General features: G+C 41.3%; 1 protein-coding gene across 3 annotated transcripts in view; it reads left to right on the top strand.

The window, feature by feature from the left end:
• Nucleotides 1–15452, top strand: part of ARMC1 (armadillo repeat containing 1) — a 54800-nt gene that overhangs the window by 21014 nt on the left and 18334 nt on the right. For all 3 annotated transcript variants that reach the window (XM_089685330.1, XM_089685331.1, XM_089685332.1), the window contains exon 3: nt 4692–4783. In XM_089685330.1, coding sequence (XP_089541456.1) covers nt 4692–4783 — 92 coding nt within the window. The remainder of the gene's footprint in view (nt 1–4691; nt 4784–15452) is intronic.

The following is a 15452-nucleotide window of genomic DNA, read 5'->3' as shown; positions in this document are numbered from 1 at the left end:
CCGAGCAGCTACATCCAAGCCTTACATCACCGAGTGCAATGCAAAGCATCAGATGTAGTGGTGCAAAGCATGCCGGCACTGGACTCTAGAGCAGTGGAGACATGTTCTCTGGAGTGACAAATCACGCTTCTCTGTCTGGCAATCTGATGGACGTGTCTGGGTTTGGCGGTTGCGAGGAGAACGGTACTTGCCTGACTGCATTGTGCCAAGTGTAAAGTTTGGTGGTGGGGGGGATTATGGTGTGGGGTTGTTTTTCAGGGGTTGGGTTTGGCCCCTTAGTTCCAGTGAAGGGAATTCTTAAGGCGTCAGCATACCAAGACATTTTGGATAATTTCATGCTCCCAACTTTGTGGAAATATTTTGGGGATGGCCCCTTCCTGTTCCAACATGACTGTGCACCAGTTCACAATGCAAGGTCCATAAAGACATGGATGAGCAAGTTTGGGGTGGAGGAACTTGACTGGCCTGCACAGAGCACTGACTTCAACCCGAAAGAACACCTTTGGAATGCTTTAGAGCGGAGAATGCGAGCCAGGCCTTCTTGTCTGACATCAGTGCATGACCTCACAAATGCACTTCTGGAAGAATGGTCAAACCTTCTCATAGACACCCTCCTAAACCTTGTGGACAGCCTTCCCAGAAGAGGTGAAGCTGTTATAGCTGCAAAGAGTGGGCCAACTTAATACTGAACCCTACGGACTAAGACTGGGATGCTATGAAAGTTCATGGGCATGTAAAGGCAGGCGTACCAATATTTTTGGCAATATGGTGTACAGGTCCATAAATATTGGGACATCGACACAATTCTAACATTTTTGGCTCTATACACCACCACAATGGATTTGAAATGAAACAAACAAGATGTCCTTTAACTGCAGACTGTCAGCTTTAATTTGAGGGTATTTACATCCAAATCAGGTGAACGGTGTAGGAATTACAACAGTTTGCATATATGCCTCCCACTTGTTAAGGGACCAAAAGTAATGGGACAGAATAATAATCTTAAATCAAACTTTCACTTTTTAATACTTGGTTGCAAATCCTTTGCAGTCAATTACAGCCTGAAGTCTGGAATGCATAGGCATCACCAGATGCTGGGTTTCATCCCTGGTGATGCTCTGCCAAGCCTCTACTGCAACTGTCTTCAGTTCCTGCTTGTTCTTGGGGCATTTTCCCTTCAGTTTTGTCTTCAGCAAGTGAAATGCATGCTCAATCGGATTCAGGTCAGGTGATTGACTTGGCCATTGCATAACATTCCACTTCTTTCCCTTAAAAAACTCTTTGGTTGCTTTTGCAGTAAGCTTTGGGTCATTGTCCATCTGCACTGTGAAGCGGCGTCCAATGAGTTCTGAAGCATTTGGCTGAATATGAGCAGATAATATTGCCCCAAACACTTCAGAATTCATCCTGCTGCTTTTGTCAGCAGTCACCTCATCAATAAATACAAGAGAACCAGTTCTATTGGCAGCCATACATGCCCACGCCATGACACTACCACCACCATGCTTCACTGATGAGGTGGTATGCTTAGGATCATGAGCAGTTCCTTTCCTTCTCCATACTCTTCTCTTCCCATCACTCTGGTACAAGTTGATCTCGGTCTCATCTGTCCATAGGATTTTGTTCCAGAACTGTGAAGACTTTTTTAGATGTCGTTTGCAAACTCTAATCTGGCCTTCCTGTTTTTGAGGCTCACCAATGGTTTACATCTTGTGGTGAACCCTCTGTATTCACTCTGGTGAAGTCTTCTCTTGATTGTTGACTTTGACACACATACACCTACCTCCTGGAGAGTGTTCTTGATCTGGCCAACTGTTGTGAAGGGTGTTTTCTTCACCAGGGAAAGAATTCTTCGGTCATCCACCACAGTTGTTTTCCGTGGTCTTCTGGGTCTTTTGGTGTTGCTGAGCTCCAAACAGTTGTTTTGGCCACACCTAATGTTTTTGCTATCTCTCTGATGGGTTTGTTTTGTTTTTTCAACCTAATGATGGCTTGCTTCACTGATAGTGACAGCTCTTTGGATCTCATCTTGAGAGTTGACAGCAACAGATTCCAAATGCAAATAGCACACTTGAAATGAACTCTGGACCTTTTATCTGCTCATTATAATTGGGATAATGAGGGAATAACACACACCTGGCAATGCAACAGCTGAGAAGCCAATTGTCCCATTACTTTTGGTCCCTTAACAAGTGGGAGGCACATATGCAAACTGTTGTAATTCCTACACCGTTCACCTGATTTGGATGTAAATACCCTCAAAGTAAAGCTGACAGTCTGCAGTTAAAGCACATCTTGTTTGTTTCATTTAAAATCAATTGTGGTGGTGTATAGAGCCAAAAATGTTAGAATTGTGTCGATGTCCCAATATTTATGGACCTGACTGTATATATGCTGTGTGCACAATTATTTGGCAAATGAGTATTTTAACCAAATCATGATTTTTTAAGCATATTGTCCAACTCTGAGCTGTATAAACTTGAATGCTTATTGGATTTATGCATATCAGGTGATGTGTATTTGTGTAATGAGGTGGGTTGTGGCCTAAGGAGATCAACACTCTATATCAAAGTGTGCATAATTATTAGACAGCTTCTTTTCTTTAGGAAAAATGGGCCAATAAAAGAGATTTAACTGACTCTGAAAAGTCAAAAATTGTAAAAAGTATTTCAGAGGGATGCAGCACTCTTGAAATCACTAAGATATTGGGGCGTGATCACAGAACCATCAAACGTTTTGTTGCAAATAGTCAACAGGGTTGCAAGAAACGTGTTGAGAAAAAAAGATGCAAAATAACTGCCGAAGATATGAGAAGAATCAAATGTGAAACTACCTGAAACCCATTATCCTCCTGGTAGTTCTGGAATATTACAGCACTGAAGTGCCCAGATGTACAAGGTGTTCAGTGCTCAGAAACATGGCCAAGGTACGGAAAGCTGAAACCCGACTACCACTGAACAAGACACATAAATTGAAACGTCGACTGGGCCAAGAAATATCTGAAGACAGATTTTGCAAAGGTTTTATGGACCAATGAGATGAGTGACTCTCGATGGACCAGATGGAAGGGCTTGTGGCTGGATCGGGCACAGAGCTCCACTTCAACTCTGATGCCAGCGAGATGGAGTTGGGGTGCTGGTATTATTATAGATAAGGTAGTTGGACCTGTTTGGGTTGAAGATGGACTCAAAATCAACTCTCAGACCTGCTGCGTTTTCAAAAGACCCTTTCTTCAAGCAGTGCTACAGGAAAAAGTCTGTATCTTTCAAGAAGACCATGATATTTAAGCTGGACAATGCTCCATCGCATGCATTGAAGTACTCCACTGCATGGCTAGCCAGTAAAGGCCTTTAAAGATGAAAGAATAATGACATGGCCCCCTTCCTCACCTGAGCTAAACCCTATTGAGAACTTGTGGGCCCTTCCTAAACAGGAGATTCACAGTGAAGGAAAACAGTACACCTCTCGAACAGTGTCTGGGAGGCTGTGGTTGCTGCTGCACAAAAAGTTAATTGTCAGCAGATCAAGAAACTGCCCCCATGAATGGAAGACTTATGATTGTTATTGAAAAGAAGGGTGGCTATATTGGTCACTGTTTTTTTTTTTTTGTTTTTTTTTTACATGTCAGAAATGTTTATTTGTTATTTTGAGTTGTTTATTATTCTCACTTTAACAGATGAAAGTAATTGAGATGGGAACATTTTTGTTCATTTAGTTGCATATTAATTTCTTGTGCATCATCTTTAGAAGAGGCTTCCTTCTGGGACGACAGCCATGCAGACCAATTTGATGTAGTGTGCGGCGTATGGTCTGAGCACTGAGAGGCTGACCCCCCCCTCCCCTTCAACCTCTTCAGCAATGCTGGCAGCCCTCATACGTCTATTTCCCAAAGACAACCTCTGGATATGACGCTGAGCACGTGCACTCAGCTGCTTTGGTCGACCATGGTGAGGCCTGTTTTGAGTGGATCCTTTCCTGTTAAACCGCTGTATGGTCTTGACCACCGTGCTGCAGCTCAGTTTCAGGGTCTTGGCAATCTTCTTATAGTAAAGGCCATCTTTATGTAGAGCAACAATTCTTTTTTTTTCAGATCCTCAGAGAGTTCTTTGCCATGAGGTGTCATGTTGAACTTCCAGTGACCAGTATGAGAGATTTAGAACAATACCCCAAATTTAACACACCTCCCCATTCACACCTGAGACCTTGTAACACTAATGGGTCACATGACACCGGGGAGGGAAAATGGCTAATTGGGCCCAATTTGGACATACTCACTTAGGGGTGTACTCGCTTTTGTTGCCAGTGGTTTAAACAATAATGGCTGTGTGTTGAGTTATTTTGAGGGGACAGCAAATTTACATTGTTATACAAGCTGTACACTCACTACTTTACATTGTAGCAAAGTGTCATTTCTTCAGTGTTGTCACATGAAAAGATATAATAAAATATTTAAAAAAATGTGAGGAGAGTGTGGTGTGTGTGTAATATAAATATATATATATATATATATATATATATAATATTTTTTTTTCCCCATGGGTTTAGTTACACAATAAGCACCAACAGTGCTTGAACCTTCCTTTCATATGGCATATGTTTTTGTCAATTTGCTCTGGTGGTGCTAAGTAAACTATATGTTCTGTGCATTTGGTATAAGGTTTGTTTTTTTTTTTTGTTTTTGTTTTTTCCAGGCTCTCCGATACTTAGCAGAATGTCGTGCCAACAGAGAGAAAATGAGATGCGAGTTGGGAATGATGCTGAGTTTGCAAAATGTCATCCAAAAGTAAGTTAGAAGCCACAGGTTATATTCCGTTTTATATAAAATGTGGGAATATCCGTTTGTAATTCTCCTATTGAGCAATATTTATGTTAATATTTGTCAAATACCTCATCTTAATAAAAGAACACTCCTTTTTTTCTCCTTTATGACTGTTAGATTAAAAATATACTTTTCAATTTTGATTAAAGTAGAACTATAGAAAAAACTTTTTTTTTTTTTCATTTAGGATAGAGTAAGGGAGGGTTATAACCCCTGTCTACTTTTTGTCATCTGTGTCCCATGGGGGAGATTAGACTTCACTTCCTGTCCTATAGCCACAACAGGAAGTGAGAGAAAAATCCTTGAAAATTAGGGGAATTCTTTGGGGACCCCTAGGTCACCAAAACTAGTGTTCCCATTGGAAAATTCCCCCTCTGTTACTTTTCTAGGGACAACCTGAAATTTGGGGTTTTCTTTACTTTGACTTTCAATGACATGGGTAAACAGGATAAACAGAGAGGGTAAATCCCCTAATGGTGCACAGGTGGCAATAAAAACTGGTGTTCTAATCCCTCTCCTCTGTCCAAACCTTTGAAGAAAAAAAAAAGGGGGGTTTACCTTTTAGTTATACTTTAAAGCCTTATTCCCATGTTTATTTTTACTTTCAAAAGTTTTTTGGGCCAAGTTGGTCATAATGAACTATGGGCTCAATTCACTAAAGAATATCGCATGAGATAATTGGATCGCATGACACATTTTTTCCAGTTCTCTCATGCGATATTCAAAATGTTAATTTGCAGCCAGTTTATGCGGTATGGTTGTTAAGGAGTGGGCAGTCACCACTCTATGTTGATAGAGACAAAGACTTCTTTCGCACAACCCTGGCTATTGGTTATGGGGGTCTGCAGGCAGGGGGGCTTATCGTAATCTGGTAGCCCCCTTTATCAAGGGGGCCCCCAGATCCTGGCCCCCCCTTTATGTGAATGAGTATGGGGTACATGCAGTGTAAAATAACACAGGAGGCAGTTTTTGACAAGTCCTTTATTAAAAACCCCCCAAAAATGTCCTCTGGCGTAGATCCATCATTTATCATGATGCCCACTGCCTACCAAAAAAGGAAAAAAAACAGGCTCCTGCTGTCTGACAGCTCCGCCACTTGACAGTTCTTAAATAATTAAGGGGCAGGGCCACCCGGTGACATCCAGGGCATGCTGGGTCGATTAAGTCACAAGGGGGCAGGATCATCCGATGACATCCCGGGTCCCCCCATGTAGAACCACATGGCCTCGTATGGTTCAGGAGGCAGGTCAGGAAAGGAATCCCCCTTCCTGACCTGCCGGGCTGCATACTCAGATAAGGGTATATTTTTTTTGGCATGGGGGTTCCCCTCAAAATTCATAATAGATCCGAAGGGCCTGGTATGAATTGGGGAGGAGAGAGCCCACTCCGTTTTTTTTTTTTTTTGTTTTTTTTTTCATTCTTAATCTTTAATTACCGCCATATTATTTTATTATTTTTTTTTTTACATTTAGCTGTTAGCAGGGATCCCACTGACACCTGAGCGTCCCTCAGCCTGTCTCAATTTTGTTCCAGCAACAGACAGGAACTCCCCGTACCACTGACGGAACACAGCAATGTGTACTGTATTAGCCAATTCTACATACAGGTTATTTAGCTGACAGTGGGTGCACCTATTAATAAAGGGAATAGGGGACAATTCACAAGTATGTGGTAAGATACCACACACAGTTTTTCCAAACGTTTGTTGGCATTCACTAAGAAACGCTACTAAAATACTTCATGAGTTATTTTATGAAGTCATGCAGTATTTTAGTAATTGGTTTTGTTTTGGCAGCGCTGACAGAGCGCTGTATACTATATGGGCTGGCTTGGCCCAAGTGAACTATTTAGTGTCAAAGTAAAGATGAAGTTAGGCTTTAAATAAATTGTCACTGTGCTGAGAAGAGGCTTGATTGGTAATATTTGCTGCAGTGCTTTCACTAACCACTAGATGGAATGCAAACTACATACTGTACTACCCAAGCATCCATTCTTTCAGTTCATCTGTAGAAAGAAGGTTCCTTTAAAAACTAGTGCTATATTTGTGTTTTTGCATTGATTCATTTAGCCATGTCACATCTCATCCCTGTACGCCCCCCGTATGAACCAGAGCAATGTGTACATTTCTACTATGGACCTATTTATTTGGCAAAAACTTTGTTTTACTTAGGAAAACAAAGTCATGCATATGTTGTTTTTTTTAAAAAATGACAAACAAGGTTTCCCCTTTGTGCTATTGTTTTGTCAAAATATTTGTTTAGGAATATGTCCTTAGACAAGAAAAGTAATATAACCAAAAAAAAACTAAATTTTTTTTTTCTATTTTGACCAGTGCTTAAAAAAATTGTGTACTTGTAGATAAGTATTTTCTAAAATTTAGTTAAAATTACATTTAATGAAAACTTTTTTCCCCATTTTTGGATAGATTAAAGGATTCCCTTTATAACCCCTGTTTTAAGGTTTTTTTTTTTTGTTTGTTTTTTTAATTAGTGCATAAGTAGAGCTCTCTGGTGAACACTCAAAGTTTTTGGGAATGTTTTTTCACTTTTCTAAAACTAAAAACAAAAACAAATATTCAGGTATACATTAACCACTTGTCCATGGGGCAATTTTAATTTAATTTTCAAATACATGTTGAAATTTGCATTTTTTTTTTTTTTTTTATACAAATCACTTTGTATGTGTTCTAAAACCACAGACCCTAGAAAATAAATCGGTGGCTGTTGAAATTTTGTTTTTGTGCACAAAATATTTGCTCAGCCATTTATCAAATGCATATTTTTAGGGCAAAATACAATAACGTGAATTTTAGTGCATCCAAAGACAATATAATGCCCAATTTTTCATAAAACATGGGGTTGCATCAAGTAAACAGATACCAATTTACAACAAAATACAACAATTTACGGTACCTAAAATAGTTCATAAGTGACTCTTTTACCACTTTAAAACCAAGCAATTTCACCCCTATCCTGCCCAGGCCATTTTTTTCATTTTTAGCGTTGTTACACTTTTGAATGACAATTAGGCATGCAACACTGTACCCAAATTAAATATTTAGCATTTTTTTTGAGACAGAGCTTTCTTTTGGTGGTACGTAATCAACACTGGGGGTTTTTTTCGCTATAAAACAAAAAAAAAAAAGTTTTTTTTTTAAGAAAAAAAGTTTCCTAGTTTCTGTTTATAAATATTTTGCAAATTATCTTTCTTCATAAATTTAGAGCAAAATGTATTCTGCTACATTTTTTGGCAAAAATAGGATGTACAAAGTATGGTGTGTGTGTGTGTGTGTGTGTGTGTGTGTGTGTGTGTGTGTGTGTGTGTGTGTGTGTGTGTGTGTGTGTGTGTGTGTGTGTGTGTTAAAATTGACCATTTCTAAAGTATTGAATGCCTTTCTCGTTCCTAAGGGCCCTATAATGCCAAAAATTTTGTCACAATTTTTGGAAAATAAATAAATTAGATACATTTTCTTTGTCACAAAGTTGTCATTTTAACAAGTTCATTCTCACACATAGCATAGGCATCCTTACAATAGCACCCCAAAATACAATCTGCTACGCCTTCCGAGTATTTCAGCTTTTTTTCACATCCTAGATGCATAGAGGGGCCCAGAGTCCAAGGAACATCTTTTGGGCTTTCAAGGTGTATAAATTACGCATCTAATTTTCTGACTACCTATCACATTTTTTTGGAGGCTCTGGAGCACCAGGACAGTGAAAACACCCACAAAATTACTTCAATTTGGAAAGCAAACGCTCTAATGAATTTTCTCAGTCTTTTTAAAATGTAATTTTTTTGCCATACATTTTTTGAAAATACAGAAAATAAAATGAAAATGAACACTCCTGCTAACTTACACTAGTTTGGTGACACTGGGGCTAGTGTGGTGATAGTCAGAGACACCATTGCTGATTTACACTACTGTGGTGACATTGCGACTGGTGTTGCAGTAATTAGGGACACTGTAACTGGTGTGTCAGTGATCTGGGACAATATGACTTGTGTGGCGGTGATCAGGGACCCTGGGAATGGTGTGGCAGTGATCAGGGACCCTGGGACTGGTGTGGCAGTGATCACGGACCCTGGGACTGGTGTGGAGGTGATTAGGGCACTGACTGGCAGCACTGTTCTGATGACGTTGCACTACTGAGATGATGATCATAGACAATGTCTGCTGGCACTGACATACAGTGATACAGAGCAGCCAGCCATTGTACATGATAACCACCACAGCAGTACGATGTCATCTTAGTGATGCTGCACTTGCTGTGTGTGTGTATACACTGCTCAAAAAAAAAATTAAAGGAACCCTTTAAAACCACATCATATTTCAATCGGGAAAAATATCATGCTAGCTATCTATACTGATATGGACCGGGTAATGTGTTAGGAACGTAAGGATGCCCTTTGTTTGGAATTTAAAATTATCAACCTACAGAGGACTGAATTCAAAGACACCCCAAAAATTAAAGTGAAAAAATGATGCAGCAGGCTAGTCCATTTTGCTGAAATTTAATTGCAGCAACTCAAAATGGTACTCAGTAGTTTGTGTGGCCCCCACATGCTTGTATGCATGCCTGACAACATCGGGGTATGCTCCTAATGAGATGACGGATGGTGTGCTGGGGGATTTCTTCCCAGATCTGGACCAGGGCATTGCTGAGCTCCTGGACAGTCTGAGGTTCCACCTGGCGTCGTCGGATGGACTGAAACATGATATACCAGAGGTGTACTATTGGAGTTAGGTCAGGCGAGCATGGGGACCATTCAATAATAATAATTCCTTCATCCTCCAGGAACTACCTGCATACTCTTGGCACATGAGACCGGACATTGTCGTGCACCAGGAGGAACCCAAGAACCACTGTACCAGCATAGGGTCTGACAATGGGTCCAAGAATTTCATCTCGATACCTAATGGCAGTCTAGCCTGTAGAGGTCTGTGCGTCCCTCCATGGATATGACTCCCCAGACCATCACTGCCCACCACCAAAACGGTCATGCTGAACGATGTTACAGGCTGCATAACATTCCCCACGGCTTCTCCAGTCCCTTTCACATCTGTCATATGTGCTCAGGGTGAACCTGCTGTCATCTGTGAAAAGCACAGGGCGCCAGTGGCGGACCTCCAGCAAGCCACCCTCATGAAGTCTGTTTCTAATTGTTTGGTCAGAAACATTCACACTGATGGGTCAAGGACCTTCTACGACCCTGTCCAGCTCTCCTAGAGTAACTGCCTGTCTCTTGGAATCTCCTTCATGCTCTTGAGACTGTGCTGGGAGACACAGCAAACCTTCTGTCAATGGAACGTATTGATATGACATCCTGGAGGAGCTGGCCTGCCTGTGCAACCTCTGTAGAGTCCAGGTATCACCTCATGCTACCAGTAGTGACACTGACCCTAGCCAAATGCAAAACTAGTAAAAAACAGTCAGAGAAGAGGAGTAGGGAAAAAAATGTCAGTGGCCTCCACCTGTAAAACCATTTCTGTTTTGGGGGTCGTCTCATTGTTGCCCATCTAGTGCACCTGTTGTTAATTACCTTTTACCACGTGATCAGCAGTGTCCAATGACACGCTGATCACAGGGAAATGCAAGTGCCGGTTCTCGGCTGCACTTTCCTCACGCTGTCAGATCGTGAGGAAAGTACTGCCGAGAACCGGCAGTTGTCAGAGCGGGGATCGGCACCGATCATCAGGGCACTGATGATCAGTGCCCTGATGATCGGTGCCCAGCAGTGACACCCACAAGTTCCGCCCAGCAGTGCGCCCACTAGCCCCGCCCACCCATTCCCAGCAGTGCCCCCACCTGTGCCCAGCAGTGCCCCCACCTGTGCCCAGAAGTGCCACCTACATGTGCCCAGCAGTGCCACCCACCTGTGCCCACCCACCTGTGCCCACCAGTGCCACCCACCTGTGCCCACCCACCAGTGCCACCCACCAGTGCAGCCCAGCAGTGCTGCCAGTCAGTGCCACCAGTCAGTGCCCAGGGGTTGTGCCAGTCAGTGCCGCCAGTCAGTGCCCAGAAGTGATGCCAGTCAGTGCCGTCTATCAGTACCCATCATCAGTGTCACCTATCAGTGCCGCCTATCAGTGCTGCATATCAGTGCCGCCTATCCGTGACCCCTAATTAGTGCTGTCTATCAGTGCCGCCTATCCGTGCCACCTCATTAGTACTGCCTATCAGTGCCCTTTAGTGCTGCCTATCAGTGCCCATCAGTGTTGCCTATCAGTGCCCATCAGTGCCGCCTCATCAACGCAAATCAGTGAAGGAGAAAAAATACCTGTTTGAAAAATTTTATAAAAGAAACAAATAAACTTTTTTTTTTTTTTCAAATTTTTTGCACTTTTTTTAATTTATAGCGCAAAAAGTAGTGGCGATTAAATACCACCAAAAGAAAGCTCTATTTGTGAGAAAAAAATGATCAAAATTTCATATGGGTACAATGTTGCATGACCGCGCAATTGTCAATCAAAGTGCGGCAGCGCTGAAAGCTGAAAATTGGCCTGGTAAGGAAGGGGGTATAAGTGCCTGGTAGGCAAGTGGTTAACAACCCCCTCTGCTACTTAACTGACCAGATTAATATCGCAGTAGTTTAATGGACTTGATGCTATACTCTGATTAAAAAGTGTTTCCTTAATTTTTTTGAGGTGTGTGTGTATGTAATATATACACTATATTGCTGAAAGTATTGGGACACCCTTCCAAATCATTGTATAAATCATTATAATACCACTAAGTGGTAGTCCAAGTAAAATGACCGAGCGGGGTCAGTGCATGCTGAAGTGCACAGAAGTCGCCAACTGTCTGCAGAGTCAATAGCAAAAGACCTCCAAACTTCAGATTAGCACAACCGTGCCTAGAGAGTTTCATGGAATGGGTTTTTATGGCCAAGCAGCTGCATCCAAGCCTTACATCACCAAGTGCAATGCAAAGCGTTAGATGCAGTGGTGTAAAGCACATCACCTCTGGACTTTAGAGCAGTGGAGACATGTTCTCTGAATTGACGAATCACGCTTCTCTGTCTGGCAGTCCGATAGAAGTGTCTGGGTTTGGCGGTTGCCAGGAGAACGGTACTTGCTTTACTGCATTGTGTAAAGTTTGGTGGAGGGAGATTATGGTGTGGGGTTGTTTCTCAGGGGTTGGGCTTGGCCCCTTAGTTCCAGTGAAGTGAACTCTTAAGGTGTAAGCACACCAAGACATTTTGGACAATTTCATGCTCCCAACTTTGTGGGAACAGTTTGGGGATGGCCCCTTCCGGTTCCAACATGACTGCACACCAGTGCACAAAGCAAGGTCCATGGACCATGGACATGGATGAGCAAGTCTCGGGTGGAGGAACTTGACTGGCCTGCACAGAGTCCTGACTACAACCTAATAGAACACCCTTGGGATGAATTAGAGCGGAGACTTCGAGCCAGGCCTTCTAATCTGACATCAGTGCCTGACCTCACAAATACGCTTCTGGAAGAATGGTCAAACATTCCCATAGACACACTTCTAAACCTTGTGGACGGCCTTCCCAGAAGAGTTAAAGCTGTTATATGTGCAAAGGGTGGGCCAACTCAGTATTGAACCCTACGGACTAAGACTGGGATGCCATTAAAGTTAATTTGCATGTAAAAGCAGGCGTCCCAATACTTTTGGCATTGTGTGTATGTATGTGTGTATATATATTTATTTTATGTATGTATTATATAAACCCACACGCAGTATATGATCAGGATTTTTTGTTTTACACTATGATTGCTTATACAGTGATGATCATTACATAAGTAAACTGTTTGGCATCCATTCATGATGTCATTGTTTATTATTGTGATAGCTGTGTTTGGCCCTGTACTATGTGATCACTGTGACCAATCACAGAAATCAAAGTAGTAAGCACACCTTCAGTGCTGATTGGCTGAGGCAGAAAGAGTGATGTCATTAGTCTGCCTCTCCACCTCCGAGAGACAGAATACAAAACTGTCTATGAAAGACTGAGTGGCATGCAGACTGCCTGCATTATTCCAGATGTGGGACAAGGAGGCTCTGTCTCACAGCCAGAATCCAGCACTGTGTAACATATGTAGCTGAAGTTACATGCAGTACATATAGTGCTTAGAGCCAGTGCAGGACTTAGTGATGTTAATAGTTTGTTTGGACCAGCTAATTAGACATTAATGGCTGTGTGTTGAATTATGTTGAGGGGACAGCAAATTTACACTGTTATACAAGCTGTACACTCACTGCTTTACATTGTAGCAAAGTGTCATTTCTTCAGTGTTGTCATATGAAAAGTTATAATAAAATATTTACAAAAATGTGAGGGGTGTACTCACTTCTGTGAGATACTGTATAACACAACTATAGTTTAATACTTTGCTTGCCTTTTAAAATGCAAACATGCCAAGAAATGGCAATAGCCATGACCTTTGAAATTACATTTTGTTTCTGTGTATACAAATACCCAGTACGTAGAAATCATCAGGGTGATAAATTCACATCTCAGAATAAAGAAGACATTCCGAAAATGTCACAAGCAGTGCACAAGACTTCAACATTGGGAAGGTTAAAGAGTAGATTAGTAAATGCTTGCCTAGGTTAAATATGCCTTCTTCTCCTGATAATGTATTCACAATTACTACTAATTTTAATATAATCTGCCTCAATGAATTTGCAGTTGTAGAACATATCAGAACAATGTCTGATGTTTGCATCTTTCCTGCAGCAAGACATTGCAAACATTAACTCCTTCAACCCTTATTGCTTGCCTGACTGCACTCAGCTTGGATAAAAAAATGTTTGTGCAGCCCCCCCCCGGCAGTAAAGGGCTAATCTGGTTTCCAAAAAGAAACTAAACTTTAAAGACATTTATGTTATGTCAACTTGGGAACTCTTTGTCAGCAGAAACATAAAATGCCAAGTCTGACTTCAAGTCAAGCTTAAAGACATATTTACTTGACTTTTCCGAAGAACAGAAGTGACACCTTCCACAGTTCCATACAGAGATAACACTGAGTGCATCCGATGCTGAGCATAATCAAGAGCAGAGCACTTTGTCAATGCTGGTATTTATGCATGCTTCACACATTTTAATGTGTCCATATGAACTACATTAAAACTAGCAGCTTCAACTGTTGTTAAATAATTGAATTTTATGGCCTGTAAAGAAGGCTCTTCCCTCTGGTAACGGCTTTGTTTTATGTTGCAAAGGCCAAACTTTTTCTTTATTACATTTTCCTCTCTATAGCATACGATAATCTACATGTTAAATAATTCAGCTCATGAAGAAATAGAACACCCGTCTTTTGCTAGATCATCTGCCTTTAACAGGCTGAGGAAAATCTATTGCTCTAATCTGTTCTTTCCAATTAGTATTCACTTAAGGTGATTAGGAACGTTTAATACAAGTTTAATTATCAGCTGTCCCTTAAAGCCACAAATGTCATTTGTTAGAAGAAGGAGCCTATCTGCTCTAGTGTATCACTTCAGTGTTTTTGCTCATGTTGCTGAAGTCTTTAATAGTGGAAGATTTCTGGCTTGGGTTTTTCTGTTATCCAGTTCTTCATTATAGTATCCATACATCATATGCTGTATATTCATGTATCAATGTGATCGATCCGTGTACAAGCAATCACAAATGATTCATCATTGAATGATACAACACAAAAGTACCGATTTGAAAATACGATTGATCAGAAACAATCTATTTGAAACAATCATTTAACTGATCTATAGAACTATCAGTTCTCTGAAACAAATATTTGATCAGAAAAGTTTCTTCACAGCCGATCAGTTTAACTTGCCACAGTCGAAATCAATCAAGAGCTTGCTACATTGATCAAATAGAGGGAATATAGTTTTCCTTTACTCTTGACCTCTGAGGGCTTTGGTAAAGAAAATCTTTGGATGAAGAGGTGGTGGGCCAAAAATTCCTAGCAGGGGGACCTGGTGTGTTTTGGAATTTACCTTAAGGGCCAGTTCACACTAGGATCTGCATGTGAATCACATAGGAATGCTGTGCGGTTTGTGTGCGATTCACATGCAGTTCTGTACAGTGTGATTTCAGCCCTATTCATTTTGAATAGGCTAAAAACTGCACTGCCCTAAAAGTAGTGCATGCATTGCTTTTTGAAACGCACGTCAACCTCATCACATGGTACTTTTGTACCACGCGATCTGGTGCAGGCGAATGCAGTGCGTTTGCAACCTACGTTTGGGGCGTCGTTAACTTTGAGCTGACCCCCGCAGTAGACTGCAAGAACATTGCGATCGGAGTGCGGAAGCTGCACAGGACCGCGGCTCTCCTGCACTGCATTCTACTGTGAACAGGCCCTATGCACCGTTTGACCTCTTTTTAACACATTGAGGTCCAACTTATAGGGTGAGGGCACATCCATTTGTGCACAGTGGTGAAGCTTGTTCACATGTGCAAGGATTTAAAGTCATGGTGGAGATATTGTTTTTTAATTGTTGGGACTTTATTTCTGAATGCTCTCACGTTATCTATCATCCGATTTCAAAGAGATTTTTTTATTCACATAATTTTTACTAGCACATTTATTTTGCACATAATGTTATGGTATATACACGTGTTCTATTCAGTGACATGCGTTGTGCATATGTTTATTTGATTTGTGATTTAGGTA

Source organism: Staurois parvus, unplaced genomic scaffold, assembly GCF_062004578.1.
Source record: "Staurois parvus isolate SC_StPar_1 unplaced genomic scaffold, SC_StPar_1.0 ptg000371l, whole genome shotgun sequence".
Taxonomy (NCBI): Eukaryota; Metazoa; Chordata; class Amphibia; order Anura; family Ranidae; genus Staurois; species Staurois parvus.
Note: the sequence above shows the minus strand (reverse complement) of the source record. Positions and strands in the feature narration are given on the sequence as shown.